Genomic DNA, 16061 nt, shown 5'->3' with positions numbered 1-16061 from the left:
GATCATGGAAAATGTATTCAATCGAGTTATTCATTAAAGGAGTTAAGCTTAAGAAACGAATCAGAAAAAATAGGTCGCTTTGCAAAAGCCCCATTTATTTCCAGTGATAGGAAATTTTTAAATAGCTTTAAACTTTGTAATCAATCAAAGAATTTGTAATCTTTATAATTTTGCGTGACAAATTTTTACATTACTTTAAACTCGAAAATCCCTACGTTTCAAAATACAGATGTAGCTTTTGTTTACTGTTCTTAAATTATTGTATTTACATTGAATTTCTTATTTGTCTTTAATATAAAAGAAATGCAAGAATTGTGTATTTTATCAGACATTTTTTTTATTTGGAGTGTATATACAGTAATTATATGATAAACCGCACATATTTAATCTTTCCATTTGATTGCATGAATTGATTTGTGCATTTTAACAAATGGAACATGTAAATGATCCATAAAAATATCAAGTACGCCTACAAATCTTTTGAAAATCGCTTTTGTAATTTAATATAGAGAAACGAATCCCTTAAGAACGTACAAAACGGCAAAAGTGAAAGTGCTGCAAGCTTGGTCTAACTGAGCCTGTTTATGGACGGTACTGGTACCGGCTTCGGCAGATTTCAACTTTTAGACATGAAAATGGTAAAATTTTGAATTTAAAACATTTTTCAGATTTAAGCTTTTCCATTCCTTTTTCTTCATCTTCTTTTTTATCAAACATATGGTCCAGAAAATCTTCGGCAAAATTCAAAATTTTGCGCAAAGCCAACAATGCCAGTATACTAATACTTTCATCGAGCTCGTCTTCATTATGGTAATTCTTTACGGGAAGAACGTTTGCAGGTGGAAGGCCAAGGAGTTGCGAGGCCTTTTCCACATGCTGCTCCACTTCCGGACTCTTAAAGACCAATGACACATCTTCTCCGACTTCTTTACAGAGTTTATCTACCTTTGTAAGAAGGATAAGTTGTGGTATTTCTGAAACAGAAACAACAGAATGTTTTTATTGTGATAATCATATAGAAACTAGAACTATCACTAAATGTGATTAATACCCCCACAAGACTGCTTCGGAAATGAGGATGTTACTAGTAACAGAATACCTTGTAAAAGAATTGAAATATAGAGTTATGGTTGTGGCAATTTAAGATAGTTGTGGTTCTTGCATGTTGCATTTCCTTTCAATGTGGTTGGCCATTGATGAAGTTTTATTGAATTACTCTGTAATAAGTCCAGAAAGACAAAGAAAAGGAACAAAGGGCAATAACTCTATAAATACTGAAGATAGAGTTATAGTTCTTGTGCACTGCACTTACTCTTATTGTGCTTGACCATTGTATGAAGTTGTTTTGAATTCCAATCAGTATGTTTTAAGTTATGCTCCGGACAAGGAAAAGTCTCAAAGGGCAGTTACTCTGCTTTTTGTCAAAATGTAGTTATGGCTCTTGTGCACTGCACTTCCTTTTAAAGTCCTTGACAACTGTATGAAGTTGTATTGAATTCCAAACAGTAGTTTTCAAGTTATGCTCTGGACAAGGAAAAGTAACAAAGGGCAATGACTCTGTAATTAGTCAAGATGGAGTTATGGTTCCTATGCACTGCACTTCCTCTCAATGTGCTTGACCATTGTGTGAAGTTATATTGAATTGCAACAATTAAACTTCAAGTTATGCTCCGTACATAAAAAGCAATGGAAAAGTAACAAAGGGCAATAACTCTGAAATTAGTCAAGATAGAGTTATGGTTTTTGTGCACTGCACTTCCCCTTATTGTGCTTGACCATTGTATGAAGTTGTTTTGAATTCCAACCTATAGTTTTCAAGTTATGCTCTGGACAAGGAAAAATAACAAAGGGCAGTAACTCTGTAATAAGTCAAGATGGAGTTATGGTTCTTGTGCACTGCACTTCCTCTCAAAGTGCTTGACCATTGTATGTAGTTATATTGAATTCCAACCATAAGTCTTCAAATTATGGTCCGGACAAAAGAAAGCAATGGAAAAGTAACAAAGGGCAATAACTCTGTAATTACTTTAGATAGAGTTATGGTTCTTATGCACTGCACTTCCCCTTGTTGTGTTTGACAATTGTATGAAGTTGTTTTGAATTCCAACCAGTAGTTTTCAAGTTATGCCCCGGACAAGGAAAAGTAACAAAGGGTAATAACTCAGTAATAAGTCAAGATAGAGTTATGGTTCTTGTGCACTGCACTTCCTCTCAATGTGCTTGACCATTGTATGTATTTATATTGAATTCCAACCATTAGTCTTCAAGTTATGGTCCGGACAAAAGAAAGCAATGGAAAAGCAACAAAGGGCAATTACTCTGTAATTAGTCAAGATAGAGTTATGGTTCTTGTGCACTGCACTTCCCCTTATTGTGTTTGACAATTGTATGAAGTTGTTTTGAATTCCAACCAGTAGTTTTCAAGTTATGCCCCGGACAAGGAAAAGTAACAAAGGGCAATAACTCTGTAATTAGTCAAGATAGAGTTATGGTTCTTGTGCACTGCACTTCCTCTCAATGTGCTTGACCATTGTATGTATTTATATTGAATTCCAACCATTAGTCTTCAAGTTATGCTCCGGACAAGGAAAATGCAACGGACGTCTGGACCGACCGAACGACCGACCAACCAACCGACCACCGGGTGACTCCTATATACCCCCCCCCCAACTTCGTTTTTGGGGGTATAATAACTCTATCTGATTTAAAATCATATTATGATAAATATAGTCTGAACTTTGGGATGTGTTTCAATTGTTCTGATATATAAACTGTAAATTGCTAATTTCTGAACGTATAGCGTATATGACTACTATGTCTTCTCTTTTGGTTGCCTATGACGATCTGCAGTCAGCAGACACATTTTAGTCAGAAATAAATGGAGAAAGACACGAAAAGATATGTAAAGCATTTCTCATTTTAGTGGTTTGACATATTTTCATTGCTCTAAGATGGTCTTTTAAATACATTGTATCAGTAATAGAAATATGATCAAAGTATCAAATGCCCCCTAATATTCAAGCAGGAACCCCTCGGGCAAAATGATAAAAGTTACGTAATGTTCCTTTAGTTTTTGTTTTATCTCTAGTTTCGGCGAGCCATTGTGTTATACGTATGGTGTGTATGTGTTCTGTCTTATTATTTGTATTGTATGAGATTAATCTATATGAATAGTATGATACACACGTTTTTATTTACCAGTACGGGCATCTTACCAGCTTAATTAGGAGTTTTGAAAGATTTACTCGTAAGTGAAATAATGACTGGAATGGTAAATAATGTCAGCATATGACCAAAGTTGTTTCGGAGCCTCATTAAGCTCACCAAAAATAGCTTATACCTTTCTGATTCATTATACTTTGAAATGCTTTCATTTTTTCTAAGATTTTTGGTGTCAAGATCTCCAGTGTGCTGGCATCCAAAACGAATACTGCACAGTGTATGACGTCATTTGCGGTAGGACTTGCATTGAAACCAGGTGTTTTTGGCGTTATCTGTATGGCTGGATGAAACTTAAAACATCAAATCAAAAATAAAATATAAACTGAACATAATATATATGAAGGGCAATTTCATAAAAAAAACATCATAATACATGTAATAGTAATTGATAGTTTGAAGGTAAAAAAAGAGAGAAAATAATACTAGACATTGTCTTGAAATCATAGCATAAAATTCTTGTCAAATTAAATCACATTTTGCTACTTTTGAAATTAGAATTTATAATCATGCCACCAAGTTTATTTTAAATGTAATTTTAAAATAAGCCGACGTTGCATTATCAGTTTTGCAAGAATTATTAGATAAGATTCTATATAATTAAAAACAAGTTGAACTTGTTTTTGGATACCTGATAATAATTTTGTATGTTACCATCCAGCAAATAGTTACAGTCGAATACACCGAGACCCTGGGACTCTTCTTAACCACGTGTGTCACATAACCGGAAGTTCAGTGGCGTCCCCGATTTGACCTTTACCTTGTATGGGGTGTACTGAAACAAAATTTTCTTGAAATTCATTTGATTAAATAAATATACTAAAAATTAAATATATCAACCACGGTGAGCAAAACAGAATGCATTTTGATCGGGTCAAAGATATTTTCCGGTATAATGTTTGATTGTATATCAATATCACACAGGTGTGTGAATAACAGTAAAATATCATCCCGAGGAAAATACAGTTACCTGAGGCTTTAGCAGAGGGTTGTAGTATTTTTACGCGGAATTATTTTTTTTCTGTTAGACTCAAAAGTATGTTATTTATTTCAATACCTCGAACAAATACTTCATTCGGAGACTATTTAATAACATAGAGGATTTTTTTTCAGATTTTTACTTAATATATATTTATTTTACTAATGAATTTACTGTAACACTTGAATTAACAGTAAGAATATCATTATCACATTGGTCTTTTGGAAATTAACAACTCAAAAATAGTGATGAGTAATAATAAAGAATGGTGTATGTGGATAATACATAAATATTGATCTTGATGTACTATAACACATATATAGTGTATTTATGTTTAAAAATGAATTGGGTCAATTTGTTCTCAAACTCTGGATATGATAATTAGTAATTGTTTGTAAATGTGTCCGATGATACACATCCCTTTATAAATGATCTAACCAAAAACGGACTTTGAAATTCATATCATAACAGCCATTCTTTATACAATACGTACAGTCATCGGGTTTAAAGGTTTTCACTTTCTTTATTGGTATATGAAGAAAGAATAATACTTTGTTTTTTCAAAGCCTACATTTACTTATTTATGCATTTGTCTAACGATTAAGTATAGGTAAAGACGACTTCGATAAGAATTCGTAGTCCAAATATCTTCAATACTCACAGCAGTCGTAAGGCTTTGTTCTGCGCTACCACTACGCGCCTTCTGTGAAATTCGACCTCGAAATATCGAATTGATAGTGTTGAAAAAGCTCGATTTTCCTGCGCCAACTGGACCAATGATCAAAATCCGGGCATCTGTCACTTTCAAGTCCGGTATTGGTTTGAATGATACAATATCCTCAGTAAGCTTATTTAAAAACTGAAAGAAAAACAATCGTGTTGTCGAAAAAGTATGATACCTACACAAATAATAAAGTAACGGTTTCGAGATATCTCAAATCATGCTTTACAATATTTGTTTTGCAAGCAGTTTATCAATTTTGCCATATAAAATGGTGTCTATTTTAGTGTTTATTTGATTTAATTTTTCAAAACAGTTAAATTATTCATTACGTTAATCAATCATGGGTAAACTATTTTCTATGCATAATTTATTTAAGATAAGTTTTTTTTAATTATGTGGCGGCATGGCCGAGTTGTTAACTCGGAATAGTAATCTATAATGATCGCTAGCCGAATGAGTTTCAACCCCACCAGGGGCAAGTCGTTGTTTCTTTGAGCAACTTTACCACTTATTGCTCAGTACTGGTTGGTCCCAGGATAGGATTCGAAAGTGTGTCTGTAAGCTTACAGCTTCATACACAATCGAAGAACTAAAATAAATTATGTATACTCTTAACTATATTAAAGAGAATAACCTCATTAAAGTGCGAATATTTTAGAACTTTTTGTTCCTTAGATGATAAAAAACAACTCCAAAATGGCCAGGTACGACACGAGTGTATTTTAACTCATCGCGAGGTCGCGAGTACGAACCATATTGCCTGATACAGGCTGATAGAAGACAGTAATATTAAACTGATAGTGTTGAATACAGACATGCCGTCACTAGTCTTTAACAGATTAATAAGCTTATAATTTCAAATTACCTGTTCATTCCATCTTTTAGTCTTTCGCCATGGTTTCAAGTTCTCCTGCTTGATAGGTTTTGACCTCTTCTCATCTTGATATGTTAAATGTTTTATAAGAAATTAATCGGAGTGAAACATACGAAATATTTAAAACTTTATATAAATTAATGTTTTGTTAGAAAGTAAATGGAGTGAAAAATACGAAATATTTAATATATAACTTAATATATTAATGACGTACGATATAATGATAATCATCACCACCACATAGATAGTAAACCTTAAGTATATTTTTTAAAATTTATTATGAATTTTAATCGGGTTTAGGCAGATTTCTATGGATTAAAAGTATTATCAAATAGTGTTTAGTATTTGATCGTTGTCAGTTTTACATATTTTTAATGAAAAAAGAGACAGCTTGAAAAATAATTATGTAAAGAAACAATATATAAGAAATCGAAATTAATTAAAATGTGAATATAATTAGCCACCCGTATTTTCTGTTTTGCAAGGTAGTAATAATTTGCATGCATAAAAAAGATAAACACAGCTTACCTTCGACGTTATAAACTTCTAACTCCGTGACGTTCATGTTTCCATTGTTAATCTGATCTGCAGTAATACCTTGATTGTCGTAGCAATTTCCAACATTCAAGTGACCATTGAGAGCAAAGTAGGTACCTGAGCTGTTTACTGTGCCTTGGAAAGTATATATGTCATTACCATTACCAAAAATTGGACCGTAAGATGAATCACAGTATAGAGCATGCTGAGAGTTTCCAGATTTTATCGGAAATTTAGTAGGTTTTTCATTCCCATTAAATCGTAGCTGATAAATAAAGGCGGAAGTGTCGTCATACCAACTGCCACTACTATTCCAGCTTACTTGTACATAACCACCATACACCGATCCTTGTGGGTTATACAACACTGTGACTGTAGGTCCCTGATTGTCACATTTCTGGTGGAACGTTGTAGAGTCGCACCCATCTCTTGTAATGGTGTAGAGAAGTTTAAATGTTTTAGGACCTGTACCTATCCATTGCTCCAGTTGGTCCATATCATTATCTGTTAACTTCCCGCCCATTATTATAATATCTGTAAACTAAATCGAGAATTATGTTAAATAATTAGTACAAGTCATTCATCTTTTATTATCAAATATTATTTTCCCATTTTTTTCTTCTTTCGGAGATGATGTCACATTTTCATATTATGTTCTTTCAATACTGCTTTGTCGAGAGAAATGATTAACATGTATACATATCTATTTTTCATATATATTTCTTATTGTTTTGTTTCTTTTTCTTTCTTTCCACTCCCTCTCCAAATTCTGTGTTTATGAATTACATGATTCAAAGCCAGTTAAGTGCGTGCGTGTTCTTAGGTCAATAAGGGTCAATCCGCCTTTTCAGGCACTTACGGACCCCGGACTTGTCACCAATCATGATCTTAAATAGTAGTAAGTTGCCAAAAAGGTGGCCTTTTAATTTTGAATCTAGTAATTTACTGAATGTGACACAATATATGTTTGTTTTATTTTCTTTTTTATTTAGTATTCAATATACATGAAGGCTAAGTGATACCTGGGAAGCCATTGAGACCATTATATGCATCATGCACTAAAATGTAAAATATTGTTGAAGTTGCCGAAATAAAAAACCGGACTCTCTTCATATCAGACTGTCCTTATTTTGTTTAAGTTTTTTTTCAATGCCAGTGAAATCTTCCCAAGGCTCTTAAAAAAGAAACGATCTCAACTATATTTACCCCGATAGTTAGTACACCTTTGTACGGTGGCACAAAGGTACGGAGGCACAAAGGTGACATGCATGTGTGTGTTTTATTTATGTCGTGGCCTCGAGATACTATGTATATATATATACCGCAGAAATAAGATACGCATAACTTTAAAACCCCTTATTTTTACCAAAATCGCAGAATTTTAAGCCCGCAGAAATAAGTACATATACGGTATGTCGTCGCCACGAGTTACTAAGTCGTGGCCACGAGAAAGCTAAGTCGTGGCCACGAGATACTATGTCGTGGCCACGAGTTACTATGTCGTGGCCACGAGTTACTAAGTCGTGGCCACGAGATAAATAACCAATCAGATTACACCATTTATACAAGAAAAGCATTGATTCAAAGCATCAAAGGGCGTTCAAGCAAGAAATGCAGCAATTGAATAGTATATTTTTTGTAATAATCTATTTTGTTATATGAATAATACATTAATATTAGCATTTTACTTGGCGATTTTCTTTTACATTTTGAAAATAAAAAAATACATATATAATATTATATTATAGTTGTTATTTTTTATGGTCATAAATGTAATATATGTCACGGTTCAGAACTGTTCACTATTTAGGGGAGAAGATGTGTAAGCGGCCGGATAGCTCAGTCGGTAGAGCCGCGGTACGGTATTCCGAGGGTCCCGGGTTCGAGTCCCGGTCAGGCTGCACATTTTTCTCACCCTGTGACATTTGGCGCCCAACGTGGGGCCGTGACTGATATAGCTCAGAGTTTAATTTACATTGCTTTGTAACTCTGTGAAATTCGAGGACGAATTTCAATATAGCAGGGGAGTATGTCACGGTTCAGAACTGTTCACTATTTAAGGGAGAAGATGTGTAAGCGGCCGGATAGCTCAGTCGGTAGAGCCGCGGTACGGTATTCCGAGGGTCCCGGGTCCGAGTCCCGGTCAGGCTGCACATTTTTCTCACCCTGTGACATATAGGTAATAGAAAGAGCATCGAAACACGAGGCTATGTGATTTGTACGAGGGGGCGTAGCCCCCGAGTATAAATCAGATTGCCGAGTGTTTTGGTGTTCTTTCTCTTTTGTATCATAGTCAAACATGACAGCACGTTCCCTGTTGTCATAATATGAAACCCCAGAAAAAAAATAACCAATGAACGAGCATTTGAATATGATAGTTCTGCCCCTTTCCCTTTCTCTGCCGTCACAATATGTAAACCCCGGCAAAAATGAACCAATCCACGGGCATTATCTGGAGTGCGGGTAACTGATATCTGCACTCCAGTTACCGCACTGTGCATGTATATGTATACGATTTAACTCTGAATCTTTTTCAACAGAAATGTCCCCAAACTATGATACAATGATTAATAATAGCAACGGATATATACAATCATTTATAATCCATTTGTGTAACGCCTGATCAACACCACACTTGTGTATTGTCCCTCATTATGTTATCGCTATTAATTAGCGAAGACCCCTTCTTAAGATATCTGTTTACACTTAGTAAAAATATGACACTGGTTATATTACCATGTTGATCATGTTGAGCATAATTGTTTTATTATACAATAATTGTAAGATCTATTTTAATATTATTTTTTTTTACATATTTTATAAATATTGTTTTCTTTTTTGTGTGTTTATGTGCCATTTTAATACTGATTTTTTTACGTATACTTCTTTTTATACTTCAAACTAAGTGACAAACATTCATTTTGAAAAAAAAAACTTATTTGTCTGTAACGATATAAACATCTACTCCAAAACGACAATTAACCTGTGATACTATTCGCCGGTGGTCAAAATAGACCGGGAGAGACCGGGAATTACCGATAGGAGTCCGGCGAATAGTACATTCCTCTATAAAAAGATTTTCAGACTAAGGTACAGCTTTCGGATACATGTATCATGTACTACAAAATGATTAATAAAATCCCGAAGAGCGAGATTAATTGACGGAAAAGATTATTTCATTTGAATATATTTGCATTGCGAGATTCTCCAGTTCGCTATTCATTTAATCAAACATCCTCATACCAATCGGAATGATCGGCTATTATAACCGACTAAAAAGCCCGAGAAGTTGCTGCCGCCCTTTCTCATTCCATATGAGGCGCCGACGCCAATGAATTTCCCTAATTAACTAGACATGTGCTATAGTACAAGGATGCCCCTACTTCACCAGTCTGTAAAAGTGCCATTTATACAACTTATTGACTGTCAATAATTTTACATTTAGCGTCAATGTGACCCTGATTTTTGGCCCAATGACCTCGAAATTATTAGATGTCATCTACTGATCAGGTGCAATGAACTTCCTGGGTTATATAAACCATGGCTTATCCCTTCTAAATTACTCATCAAAAATGCCTTGTTTTTTGGTTGAAAAAAATAATGTTGATCATTAAATAGGTTAATGTTTAATATTATTAAACACTAACCTATACTTAAACGGTGCAAATCCGCGTCACCAGTTTCAACTTTTTATTAAACCAAGGCATGTATTATGTAATAAAGCAAACAATTTAACAGAAAATAACTGTCAAAAATCAACTAATATCAAATAAAAAGAATACAATTATGCCAAGCTTATTTATGATTTGATTTTAAAATTCATACGAAACAATTTATCTGAAATTCATCGGCTGATACATATCAACATCGGAGTATAAATTTTAGTACTCAAAATTATTCAAGCGATTTATATCAAATTTGCTTGCGTACCTGCTATGACGTTATCGTCATATTATCAATTACTGTGTGACTAGTTATACATGATGATTAAATATTCAATTGATTAATTTACTTAATTTTTAAGGAATTTTAAAGCTTTTCAACCATATGCTGTTCACTACAACACAATTAAGTAGTGGATATTTCAATAAATCATTGAAAAGACAAGAATTTTCAAAAGAACAGATTAGGAGATGTATACATATATATCGGAAGGTAACAAAAGAATAATGTACATCAATACGAGATTCGGCAACAAAGCACTGAAAACAAAACAGAACAAGAGCAATCGCCGGTTAAGGCCTCAACAGATGTACAGCACTAATTAGAGATAAGATGTACAATTTTCAAAGCTATACAACACTTGCATTCAGACGGTAATTCTACACTGTAGAATCATCGGAGGTTTCCCCTAAGAAGGATCCCTTTACATTGATCCTTTACATACTTTACTCAATGTAAATACTTTTTTCGCAATGAGTATATAATGATTGAAACACCTCCAATTAAAATATATATTTTATTATTATATTTTTAATGTGAAGCCTGACCGAGACTCAAACCTTGGACCCTCGGAATACCGTACTGTGGCTCTACTGACTAAGCTATCCGGCTGCCAACAAACTACCTCCCCTCCCCTAATTAGAGAACAGTTCAATACTGTGACATAATCATTTTCGGAATAATTTGGGATTCGAACATAACACAACTTTGGGTCTCCTGAAGAGTTTTTCAACATCATTTTTACCCCATCTTACTACTATGTTTACCTTTTAGCCCTAATTGTTCTGGAATTTCATTCACTACCCCCATTATCAGGACATAATTTGGTTATCTGTTACTTGTCATTGAGGGAGGTCTGAAAAAATCGGTACGACAAGATTTTCAAAATAGAACATGTCCTATCCCTTAAATCTAGACATAAGGTTTCCGAAATCAAGAAATAGTAGCCTTCACACAGTATGATTTGTCTGTACATCTTAGTTTTAATTGGTGTTGTACTTCAAAATCCTACCGTCTGTTGAGGCCTTTAGGGGCAACGCTCGACATTTTTTTTTCATTTGTCTGAAATCAAACAAATAAACAGTTTAATCAAATCTATACAAGAATAATCTTTAGACTCCCCTATCATATTACATCTCTTTATATTTATTTGAAATAATACATATATATATATACTGTGGTATATTTATACAGCAAACGGATGCTGGAAAGTAATTTTGTTTATGATGTTTAAGGGGAGATTATTTCAATGTGATAAAAGAATCACCATTATTGGGTTAAGAAGGCATCACTTTATATTTTGTAAGCGGAATTGATACAAAAATTTGCGTATAATCTATTGATTTTAGTCTAAGACCTTGATTAACAGTAAAAATTTGCCAGTGTTGCCGATAGATTTTCCGGTTACTGAAATGTCAGTAACGGTTTGACAGTATAAACAAGAACCGGTTGAACCGGGTGATGCTCCCCGAGAAGGTTCTGGACACAGGAAAGTATAAAAATTGAACAAAGGGAAAAAACTCCAAGATTAGGCAAGGCGGAGTTTGGTTTTTTTTCCACTGCACTTCTATTTAATGAGATCTATCTATCTATAAAGTTCCCTGATGATATCTCTTATAGTTTCAGAGTTATGTCCCGGGTAAAATTCAAAGTGTAAAAATGAACAAAGGGCCATTACTCCAAAATTAGACCAGGCTTTGCTTAGGTTCTTTAAGCATTGCAGTTCTATCCAATGATATCTAGCTACCTACAAAGTTTCATGTTGATATCTCTTATAATTTTAGCGTAATGTTCCGGACAAAGTTCAAAGAGTCAAAATGAACAAACGGCAATAACTCCAAAATTAGGCAAGGCAGAGTTACGGTTCTTGTGCACTGCACACCTTCTCAATGAGATCTATCTACCTACAAAGTTTCATGATGATACCTCTTATACATTTAGAGTTATGTCCCGGACACAGTTCAAAGTGTAAAATAAACAAAGGGGAATAATTCAAAAATTAGGCAAGGCAGAGTTACGGTTCTTGTACACTGCACACCTACCAAATGAGATATATCTACCTACAAAGTTTCATGTTGATACCTTTTATAGTTTTAGAGTTATGTCCCGGACAAAGTTCAAAGTGTAAAATAAACAAAGGGAATAATTCAAAAATAAGGCAAGGCAGAGTTACGGTTCTTGTGCACTGCACACCTACTCAATGAGATCTATCTACCTACAAAGTTTCATGTTGATACCTCTTATACTTTTAGAGTTATGTCCCGGGTAAAAATAAACAAAGGGGAATAATTCAAAAATAAGGCAAGGCAGAGTTACGGTTCTTGTGCACTGCACACCTACTCAATGAGATCTATCTACCTACAAAGTTTCATGTTGATACCTCTTGTTGTTTCAAAGTTATATCCCGTACAAGAAAAGCGGACGGACGGACGGACGGAAAGACGGACGGACGGACAAGGCGGCGACTATATGCTCCCCCGAAATTTTTCGGGGAGCATAAAAATTACACAAAAAATAAGTCTTTAATATGTGTCAAACCGTTAACGCCGAAATAATAAGGCTAGACTAGCTCCTCCATACTATCCACGGCCGAACCGTTTGGTAATATCGTTAACTGGCAAATATAAACGTGGTAACATTTTAATATATTCCTGTAATATTACTAGTGTGGGGTCCATTTGGATGGAAGCGTTCATAAAAAAGAGTCTACTTTCGCTTTTAAAGGACTAAAGATTTTCTTCAGATTATCGTATATACTATGTAATTTAAATGAAGAAATGAAAATTTAAACACAACTATAAAATCAATATCCATGACTATAAACTATAAAAAAGTTACGAATAGAATTTAAACAAATTAAATAGTACAAACCACTTAGTCTGTTTCTATCCTAACAGGGTTGTGTCCTACAAATAAATGATCACTGTATATAATATGTGCTACGTGAACTAATTTGAATGAGTGATTGTTAAAAGGATCCAGTGTAGTACATTTCTTATTGATTAATACCATCATTAACTACAATGTGCCTTAAAATGTCCCTCCCTAACCAACTTTTGTGATAAAATGAGTATCAAAAGAAAAAAATGTAAGTATACTAATTAGATAGGGAAATAGGGCCGAAAGTTTGGCCTTTTAAACACTGGATTGTACTCTCGTACTCTTCATGTTCAGCGATATTGTGTAAATGTATTGTATGTATGTCAATATTGTTATCTCTGTAAAATTGTAGCCAAAAACAAAATCAAGTCCTTAATTAATTTCATCAACGCCCCTCGCTTCGTCAAAAGCTTGTGTGATATACAAATTAATGATGCGTTCTGGAACAAAACCGGAGTATCACATTCTCAAGGGTGATTTTTTGTTTGCCTTGTAATTTTAAATCCATTCAGTATAATTTGTCTTTGTTTTTTTAAATCAAGATTCAGGGTATGAAGTGATCAATATTCAGTATTGAATACTTATTTATTGACCTAATTTTAAAACGTTAAAATTTTCATTTTCCAAAAATAGGACACAATTATGGGAAGTCATCTGTGCCAAATCTATAGTGTAAATTTAAGCTTTTATAAACCTCCAAGTAAATGCGTTTATTTAATTATTAAAGAAATTTTATTGATGTCCCAAATCTTTAACATTCTTACGCAATTCAAACAGAAACATATGTAAGAAAGGGCAATAATTACACTCAAAATTAAATCTAAAATTGTTTTTGGTGCGATACTTAGCTGATTTAAACGCCGATTATTTTGCACAAAATAAAAGATTATTTTGGAAGACGTAATTTAAGTTATTTATTTCACCAGACAAATATTGAAAAAAATAATTGTTTTATAATAACATCAGGCAGAGCTACTCTCTTGCTCGGATTTATTCCGTGAAATCGTGAAGATAGTTTGCTGATTGTTATGTTTCTTATTAGCTTTAATGATAGTTTCGTAGCGGACAAGTATAAAACCTGGCCCTCCCCAGTATTTCTCGAAATAACTGTGAAAAACGCAGCGCTTCCTTCTTATTTCATTAACTGATAATAAAAAATCTTTCAAATGAAAGATTTCTTCACAAACCTTCTATGTATCTCTTCTTTAGTACTAGACTACCTTCCTCCGCGCTAAACAAATGGAATATGTACATTCTTATAAAATAAATGGAAAATGTCAGAACAAATATATTTTGAGCTGATAAATTGATGCAAATTCTTTTTTTGATGAAAGTTATTCACTTAATAAACAAGATCATTTAAAACTATTTTTTATTCTACTTTTGAAAAACAGATCTTTTTTTTGCTTTTCTGTGTATTTGTGAAACGATTTGTTCCTATGACCAAGACATTGTAAACATTTACTGAAATTCACAGATCATGTTACACTGAATCAATAACAAAAAGGTCGACAATAATAAAAATAACAGCACTATCACACCTTCGGGGCAAATGTTTTGTGTCAAAAAGGTGTTATCAGTGTTTCGACAGCTAAAAACTTGTAGAAAGATAGCACGTCTTCTAGTTTTCTCGCAAGGAATTCTCTTCATGGATGTCACATAATTTCTCTTTAAAAACATTCAAGTAGGGTGTCTACATTATACAAGTCAAGAGAATATGATACTTGCATTCAAGACTTGATAGGTGTAGACGCGGCTGATGTTAAAACCAAGTTGCAATCTTTCTGTTTTGCTGATTTGAACACATTATCTGAGAGATAATGGAAAGAAATTCTTACAAATAAAACCTGTCCAAGATTAGACATTTAGAACTTTAGCATGCACTTCTGTCCAAATGGCTTATTATTTTCAATAAGAATTCAAAAGTACATTGCGTGCACTGAAATATTTTCATGCGTGCACTGAATTATTCTCAAGAATTATTGCAATAGTGTTCAAGAAACAACATGATGATTCTTTATAATTATTCAACAATAAAGTCAACACTTTAAATGAATCATTCAAAACGGCAAAATATTCCCGGTTTTATAAAGCCTGTTCATAGGCGTCAGTGGTATATTGAATCGGCTCCAATATCCCTAAAACATTTTAAACATATATAAATGAGTTAGATCCGCATGTACATGTTTAATGTTTTATAACCTGGTTATTTTATACCAAATAAAATAAATGAAATGCTAAATGTAATCTTACATTACATAATTATCATGATTTGACGCGATTTTTCGGATTTCAAAAAAAGTATCATGCGCACTCAACTGTCCAATATAAGATATTTGTATTTTTGAACGCTGTTACGGAAATGTAATTGATGGTCACGTGGTACAATTTAAAATTAATATTTGCTATATGTAATATAAGTTTGAGTTAAAAACAAACGTTGCATCTAATAAATATAGACATCGTTGTATAATATTGTAAAAAGTATGTTTTGTATAATTACCTCAACAAATATGATGTACAATCCCCTGTGCTCTGTAAATAAGACCATCAGAAAAAACTATAAATCATTCATAAATAATGGTCATTCTTAGGTTTTGTTTTGAAACGTTTCTATAAAAAGCTTGAAACCTGATCAAATCTCATTAGAAACCTATGTAATGTATTTATATATGCTAAAACATGTGCTTGAAATGGATATCCTTCAGGCTAAATCATATCAAAAAAGTTATTCCTTTACTGAAAAAAATGATTCATCTGTCTTATGCCACTAATGGTTTCTTGTTTGATTTATTTTGATGTCTGCGTAAACAAATACGTTGTCTCTGTGTTGAATTTGTTACCTTTTCTAGTTTAGTTGAATAATATTTTATTGCTTTTTTATTCTATACAAAAATAAATACAAT

At 33.4% G+C, this 16061-nt stretch overlaps 2 protein-coding genes across 2 annotated transcripts; both read right to left on the bottom strand.

Moving 5' to 3' along the window:
- Window positions 1-582: 582 nt before the first annotated feature.
- Window positions 583-3508, bottom strand: LOC132725568 (interferon-induced protein 44-like). Its single transcript, XM_060710703.1, has 2 exons — window positions 3341-3508; window positions 583-974 (listed from the first exon to the last, which is right to left on the bottom strand). The coding sequence occupies exons 1-2, from the start codon at window positions 3372-3374 to the stop codon at window positions 583-585; spliced, it is 426 nt and encodes a 141-aa protein (XP_060566686.1). The 5' UTR covers window positions 3375-3508.
- On the bottom strand, window positions 3376-13201 carry LOC132725563 (interferon-induced protein 44-like). The gene is made up of 6 exons (XM_060710698.1): window positions 13147-13201; window positions 6325-6874; window positions 5788-5861; window positions 4860-5057; window positions 3851-3994; window positions 3376-3512 (listed from the first exon to the last, which is right to left on the bottom strand). Exons 2-5 carry the CDS (start codon window positions 6854-6856, stop codon window positions 3923-3925), a joined length of 876 nt encoding a protein of 291 aa, XP_060566681.1. The 5' UTR covers window positions 6857-6874; window positions 13147-13201; the 3' UTR covers window positions 3376-3512; window positions 3851-3922.
- Window positions 13202-16061: the final 2860 nt, after the last annotated feature.

This window comes from Ruditapes philippinarum, unplaced genomic scaffold, assembly GCF_026571515.1.
Source record: "Ruditapes philippinarum isolate M1 unplaced genomic scaffold, ASM2657151v2 ctg4328_1_1_1_1, whole genome shotgun sequence".
Lineage (NCBI taxonomy): Eukaryota > Metazoa > Mollusca > Bivalvia > Venerida > Veneridae > Ruditapes > Ruditapes philippinarum.
This window is presented reverse-complemented; position numbering and strand designations above follow the sequence as displayed.